This window comes from Salvelinus fontinalis, chromosome 7 (assembly GCF_029448725.1).
Source record: "Salvelinus fontinalis isolate EN_2023a chromosome 7, ASM2944872v1, whole genome shotgun sequence".
NCBI classification, from domain to species: domain Eukaryota; kingdom Metazoa; phylum Chordata; class Actinopteri; order Salmoniformes; family Salmonidae; genus Salvelinus; species Salvelinus fontinalis.
The window spans coordinates 68,105,565-68,113,153 of NC_074671.1; the positions used below are offsets into that span (position 1 = coordinate 68,105,565).

A 7,589-nucleotide genomic window follows, 5' to 3' on the forward strand; every position below is an offset into this window, starting at 1 on the left:
ACTGCCCCTGACCCTGGTACTGCCCCTGACCCTGGTACTGGCCCTTAGTCCGGAGCTGCCCCTTAGTCCGGAACTGCCCCTTAATGCAGTGTGGTTAGTGTGGAGGGGGGTCATTTGGAGGAAGCGAAGGAGGCGGTTAGGGACTGTGGTGACGTGGGGACCACGACCAGAGCCGGAGCCGCCACCATGGATGGAAGCCCACCCAGACCCTCCCCTAGACTGTGTAATGGTGCGCCCGGAGTTCGCACCTTAAGGGGGGGGTTATGTCACGCCCTGGCCTTAGTATTCTTTGTTTTCTTTATTATTTTAGTTAGGTCAGGGTGTAACATGGGGAATGTTTGTGTTTTGTTGGTTTTAGGTGTTTCTATGGTAAAGGGGTTATTGGGTGTAGTATATGGGTTTGTGTTGAGTTCAGGTGTCTAGCGTTGTCTATGTATGTTTAGTTGTCTAGGAGAGTCTATGGTTACCTGAATGAGTTCCCAATTAGAGACAGCTGATTTCGGTTGTCTCTGATTGGGAGCCTTATTTAGGGTAGCCATAGGCTCTCATTGGTTGTGAGTAATTGTCTATGTCAGAACGTTTGTAGCCTGTGTGTGTAAGTGCACAACGTTATTTAGCTTCACGGTCGTTTGTTGTTTTTGTTCGTTTTGTTAAAGTGTTTCGTGTCATGTTTATTTTTCGTCATCTTTAAAAATAAAAGAAGATGGCTTACTTTCCAAAAGCTGCGTTTTGGTCCATCAATCCGCCACACGATCGTGACAATCATGTTTTAAATAGTTGTAGAAATATAGAATCATGTTTTAAATAGTTGTAGAAATATAGAATCATGTTTTAAATAGTTGTAGAAATATAGAAATATAGAATCATGTTTTAAATAGTTGTAGAAATATATAAATATAGATCATGTTTTAAATAGTTGTAGAAATATAGAATCATGTTTTAAACAGTTGTATAAATATATCAATATAGAATCCTGTTTTAAATAGTTGTATAAATATAGAATCATGTTTTAAATAGTTGTATAAATATAGAATCATGTTTTAAATAGTTGTAGAAATATAGAAATATAGAATCATGTTTTAAATAGTTGTAGAAATATAGAATCATGTTTTAAATAGTTGTAGAAATATAGAAATATAGAATCATGTTTTTAATAGTTGTAGAAATATAGAATCATGTTTTTAATAGTTGTAGAAATATAGAATCATGTTTTAAATAGTTGTAGAAATATAGAATCATGTTTTAAATAGTTGTAGAAATATAGAATCATGTTTTAAATAGTTGTAGAAATATAGAATCATGTTTTAAATAGTTGTAGAAATATAGAATCATGTTTTTAATAGTTGTAGAAATATAGAATCATGTTTTTAATAGTTGTAGAAATATAGAATCATGTTTTAAATAGTTGTATAAATATAGAATCATGTTTTAAATAGTTGTAGAAATATAGAATCATGTTTTAAATAGTTGTAGAAATATAGAAATATAGAATCATGTTTTTAATAGTTGTAGAAATATAGAATCATGTTTTTAATAGTTGTAGAAATATAGAATCATGTTTTAAATAGTTGTAGAAATATAGAATCATGTTTTTAATAGTTGTATAAATATAGAATCATGTTTTAAATAGTTGTAGAAATATAGAAATATAGAATCATGTTTTTAATAGTTGTAGAAATATAGAATCATGTTTTAAATAGTTGTAGAAATATAGAATCATGTTTTAAATAGTTGTAGAAATATAGAATCATGTTTTTAATAGTTGTAGAAATATAGAATCATGTTTTTAATAGTTGTATAAATATAGAATCATGTTTTAAATAGTTGTAGAAATATAGAATCATGTTTTTAATAGTTGTATAAATATAGAATCATGTTTTAAATAGTTGTAGAAATATAGAAATATAGAATCATGTTTTTAATAGTTGTAGAAATATAGAATCATGTTTTAAATAGTTGTAGAAATATAGAATCATGTTTTAAATAGTTGTAGAAATATAGAATCATGTTTTAAATAGTTGTAGAAATATAGAATCATGTTTTAAATAGTTGTAGAAATATAGAATCATGTTTTAAATAGTTGTAGAAATATAGAATCATGTTTTAAATAGTTGTAGAAATATAGAATCATGTTTTAAATAGTTGTAGAAATATAGAATCATGTTTTAAATAGTTGTAGAAATATAGAATCATGTTTTAAATAGTTGTAGAAATATAGAATCATGTTTTAAATAGTTGTAGAAATATAGAATCATGTTTTAAATAGTTGTAGAAATATAGAATCCTGTTTTAGATAGTTGTAGAAATATATAAATATAGAATCCTGTTTTAGATAGTTGTAGAAATATAGAATCATGTTTTTAATAGTTGTAAAAATATAGAATCATGTTTTTAATAGTTGTAGAAATATAGAAATATAGAATCATGTTTTAAATAGTTGTAGAAATATAGAATCATGTTTTAAATAGTTGTAGAAATATAGAAATATAGAATCATGTTTTTAATAGTTGTAGAAATATAGAATCATGTTTTTAATAGTTGTATAAATATAGAATCATGTTTTAAATAGTTGTAGAAATATAGAATCATGTTTTAAATAGTTGTAGAAATATAGAATCATGTTTTAAATAGTTGTAGAAATATAGAATCATGTTTTAAATAGTTGTATAAATATAGAATCATGTTTTAAATAGTTGTAGAAATATAGAAATATAGAATCATGTTTTTAATAGTTAGAGTTGTGCCTATTCCTTCTCAAATTCAAATGTTTCAGCTACAATGGAACCCAACGGAATGGTCCCCAAAGTACAAACTCCCAAGCAAAATTAAGTCCAGCTGAAATAAGTATTTGGTACGGGCCGAGTGTCTCACCAGTCCCAGGAAGATACAGAAGAGTTGCACCACGTCGGTGTAGGCCACAGAATATAGACCTCCGACTAACGTGTAGAAGATGGCGATACAGGCAGAGATCACCACAGACATCTTGATGTTTATATCTATGATCACACTCAGCGTGGCTCCTAGAGGAACAGACAGACAAGGACCTGATCAGAGATAGTAACAATACAGGCAGAGATCACCACAGACATCTTGATGTTTATATCTATGATCACACTCAGTGTGGCTCCTAGAGGAACAGACAGACAAGGACCTGGTCAGAGATAGTAACAATACAGGCAGAGATCACCACAGACATCTTGATGTTTATATCTATGATCACACTCAGCGTGGCTCCTAGAGGAACAGACAGACAAGGACCTGGTCAGAGATAGTAACAATACAGGCAGAGATCACCACAGACATCTTGATGTTGCTCCTAGAGGAGCGTGGCTCCTAGAGGAACAGACAAACAGGGACCTGATCAGAGATAGTAACAACACAGACAGAGATATCACACCGTGCCGTAATATCATTCGTAATGACTTGCCCAGAGCAGATAAAATGGCCGCAGACCAGAAGATCTCTCCCATTAGAGCAGGTATGAAGAGCAGACCGCCCATCCTCTTGCCATACTTCTGCTGGAAAGGGTCCAGCATGGTGACATAACCTCTGGAACGCATGGGCTTGGCGAAGAACAGACCTCCTGCACACGACAAGCACGTTGGGCAGGTTTTAAACGCACAGAATATTGGGGGGGGGGATTTTCAGAAGAATGTCAAATATATCTGGATTATTTCACAAGTCTACATTGTTGATTTATATATTCCAAACTGTAGTCTATTGTACAGTGGCATTCTGGAAGTATTCAGACCCCCCTAACTTTATCCACATTTGGTTACGTTACAGCCTGATTCTAAAAATGGATTCCCCAAAAAATTCCCCTCTTCAATCTACACACAATAACCCATAATGACAAAGTGAAAACAGATTTTTAGAAATGTTTGCAAATTTATTACAAATAAAAAACAGAAATACCTTATTTACATAAGTATTCAGACCCTTTGTTATGAGACTTGAAATTGAGCTCAGGTGCATCCTGTTACCATTGATCATCCTTTAGATGTTTCTACAACTTGGAGTCCACTTGTGGTAAATTCAATTGATTGGACATGATTTGAAAAGGCACACACCTGTCTATATAAGGTCCCACAGTGCATGTCAGAGCAAAAACCAAGCCATGAGGTCGAAGGAATTGTCCGTAGAGCTCTGAGACAGGATTGTGTTGAGGTACAGATCTGGGGAAGGATACCAAAACATTTCTGCAGCATTGAAGGTCCCCAAGAACACAGTGGCCTCCATCATTCTGAAATGGATGAAGTTTGGAACCACCAAGACTCTTCCTAGAGCTGGCCGCCCGGCCAAACTGAACAATCAGGGGAGAAGGGCCTTGGTCAGGGAGGTGACCAAGAACCCGATGGTCACTCTGACAGAGCTCCAGAATTCCTCTGTGGAGATGGGAGAACCTTCCAGAAGGACAACCATCTCTGCAGCACTCAACCAATCAGGCCTTTATGGTAGAGTGGCCAGACAGAAGCCACTCCTCAGTAAAAGTCACCTGACAGTCCGATTAGAGGTTGCCAAAAGGCACCTAAAGGATTCTCAGACCATGAGAAACAAGATTCTCTGGTCTGATGAAACCAAGATTAAACTCTTTGTCCTGAATGCCAAGCGTCACGTCTGGAGGAAACCTGGCACCATCCCTACGGTGAATCATGGTGTTGGCAGCATCATGCTGTGGGGATGTTTTTCAGCATCAGGGACTGGAAGACTAGTCAGGATCGAGGTAAAGGTGAACGGAGCAAAGTACAGAGATATCCTTGATGAAAACCTGCTCCAGAGCGCTCAGGACCTCAGTCTGGGGCGAACATTCACCTTCCAACAGGACAATGACCTTAAGCACACAGCCAAGACAAGGCAGGAGTGGCTTCGGGACAAGTCTCAATGTCCTTGAGTTGCCCAGCCAGAGCCCTGACAATGTAATCCATTTTAGAATAAGGCTGTGAGGTAACAGAATGTGGAAAAATTCAAAGGGGTCTGAATACTTTCCCGAACGCACTGTTTATTAATGAGATGACTCACCTACGACTAGACTTAGCGCATATCCAAAAGGCGCTTGTGCCCAAGCCAAGCCATACCCCGGAAGATAGACGTACTCCGCTGTTCCGTTAATGTATCCCCCACCAACCCAGGTCGCTGCAATGACAACAACTAAATGTAAATGTTCAGTAATTCAGAGAGTAAAATCATGATAACGTGATGCGCGTAAAAGCAAACGACAAAAAGGTTACAACATTTACGCGTATTAGAATTGTGCTTGAAAATGGACGCTTGGACCAATTATGAGTTTCTTCACGGAATAATGTTATTTATTTTTATTTTTTTATCTGTAAACTCTAAAGCTGTTCAATGTTGCAATTCAACATGTTAGTGTCTTTAGTTAAAGCATTTCCCCTAACCATCGAGCAGAAGTAGCCTATATATTGTTTTACAACCGCTTTTATATCAATCAAGTAAAACATTTAAAAAGGGGGTACGGTCCTACAACATTCTGTTAGTAAACGTCTAGAATCAGAATCACCTTTATTTAGAAATCAACTTACAAATAATAGAAAATCGACTGGTCTATTTCAATCATTCACACGATGAAACTCACCGGTCATGGTAAAACCACCAACAAATAAACCAATGTCTCTGCCACCGACCATGATGGTTTCACTGCGGTCCGTGCCCTCCGCCTCCCCGGCGTGCTTGTTCTTCCACGCTGCCCAGATCCCCACCGCCAGGATCAGAACGTAGAACAGGGCGATCGCCGCCAGTCCCTCCAGGTGGATACCGGTCATCTTGTCTTGTTTTAGCTCGAGCTGAGCCGTGTGTCTTCGCTATAGGAACCGGATGACATTGAGACCTGCGTGGATGGGGTGCGGAGCGAATGTGGACATTGAATTGAGTGGCACTGAAGGGATGGATGGATGGACTAAAATACCAAATTAAAGATAAAACATTATACTTGTAATTATCTTTTGTTAGGCCATTTCGTTAGATTTATTATGTTACCATTTTATAACATCAGAAATAAGACAATAGTCTTCATTTTTTAAATCCCCGACTAGTTTCCACAGTCTCTATGTATGTGCGTAAAAAGCCCATTACGCACAACCCTTATGTAGCCCGTGGAGCTGTTGAGGCGTTTAAACTAACACCTTGGGCTAGTCTCTCTATAAAAGAGGCGTTAAACTAACACCTTGGGCTAGTCTCTCTATAAAATATCTATATCTTCTGATGGGAGAATTGTAATATCACTACAAACATCTATTTAAAAATATTAAATGTGTCCTTTTTATTAATAACACAACCCTCGGGCAATGATGATATAGGCTGTATCTGGAGCAAAGGTAAAACATTTTTTATAATGATATAGACTGATTTACTTTACCAGGATGTAGAGATTCCTTTACGTGGCCTAACATGTCTTCAGAAACAAACAAAAAAATGAGAAAATAGACAAGTTACCTGAAATGTCTCTTTACCGGACACTTGAAGTGAAAGCCGCTTCTCAACGAGCTGGGTGTACAGATAGACACTGGCCCAGTGCGTTATCCTCCGGTACCCTGCTTGAAAACTAAGTAATGATCAACTAAGAGCTCGCGGTGGGATCATCCCTCCCGGTGACTTTTATAAGAGACGCTGGTGGCGTCAGACGTCCGGTGTTCACGCGCGTCAGAGAGAGAAACGTGAACATCCTTTTGATGAGAATAATGAGCACGAGAAACGTCACTGGGTTTTTCCTACCGTTATGAGTGATGTACGCAAGTGAATGAGAGAAAGGGAGAGAGAGAGAGATATAAAAAGAGAGAGACACAAAAAGAGAGTGAGAGAGAGACCACTGTGACTGACCCAAAATGAAGGAAAGCTTTGACTATGTACAGACTCAGTGAGCATAGCCTTGCTATTGAGAAAGGCCGCCGTAGGCAGACCTGGCTCTCAAGAGAAGACAGGCTATGTGCAACACTGCCCACAAAATGAGGTGGAAACTGAGCTGCACTTCCTAACCTCCTGCCCAATGTATGACCATATTAGAGACACATATTTCCCTCAGATTACACAGACCCACAAAGAATTTGAAAACAAATCGTGATAAACTCGGTGAAATTGGGTGAATGGTCGCTGTCCATGGTTCTGAACTGGGTAAAATTATCACAGTTACAATTTTTATTTATTTGACTAGGCAAGTCAGTTAAGAACAAATTCTTATTTACAATGACGGCCTACCGGGGAACAGTGGGTTAACTGCCTTGTTCAGGGGAACAGTGGGTTAACTGCCTTGTTCAGGGGAACGGTGGGTTAACTGCCTTGTTCAGGGGAACAGCGGGTTAACTGCCTTGTTCAGGGGAACGGTGGGTTAACTGCCTTGTTCAGGGGAACGGTGGGTTAACTGCCTTGTTCAGGGGAACAGTGGGTTAACTGCCTTGTTCAGGGGAACAGTGGGTTAACTGCCTTGTTCAGGGGAACAGTGGGTTAACTGCCTTGTTCAGGGGAACAGTGGGTTAACTGCCTTGTTCAGGGGAACAGCGGGTTAACTGCCTTGTTCAGGGGAACAGTGGGGTTAACTGCCTTGTTCAGGGGAACGGCGGGTTAACTGCCTTGTTCAG

General features: G+C 38.0%; 1 protein-coding gene across 1 annotated transcript in view; it reads right to left on the bottom strand.

Annotated features, from left to right (window-relative positions):
• Positions 1-7,219, bottom strand: part of LOC129860027 (high-affinity choline transporter 1-like) — a 40,046-nt gene extending 32,827 nt beyond the window's left edge. Inside the window, exons 1-5 of the mRNA XM_055930354.1 lie at positions 6,451-7,219; positions 5,594-5,845; positions 5,020-5,133; positions 3,428-3,583; positions 2,872-3,020 (exon numbers count right to left, since the gene is read on the bottom strand). Of these exons, the coding sequence (XP_055786329.1) occupies positions 2,872-3,020; positions 3,428-3,583; positions 5,020-5,133; positions 5,594-5,780 (606 nt within the window). The 5' untranslated portion in view covers positions 5,781-5,845; positions 6,451-7,219. The remainder of the gene's footprint in view (positions 1-2,871; positions 3,021-3,427; positions 3,584-5,019; positions 5,134-5,593; positions 5,846-6,450) is intronic.
• Positions 7,220-7,589: the final 370 nt, after the last annotated feature.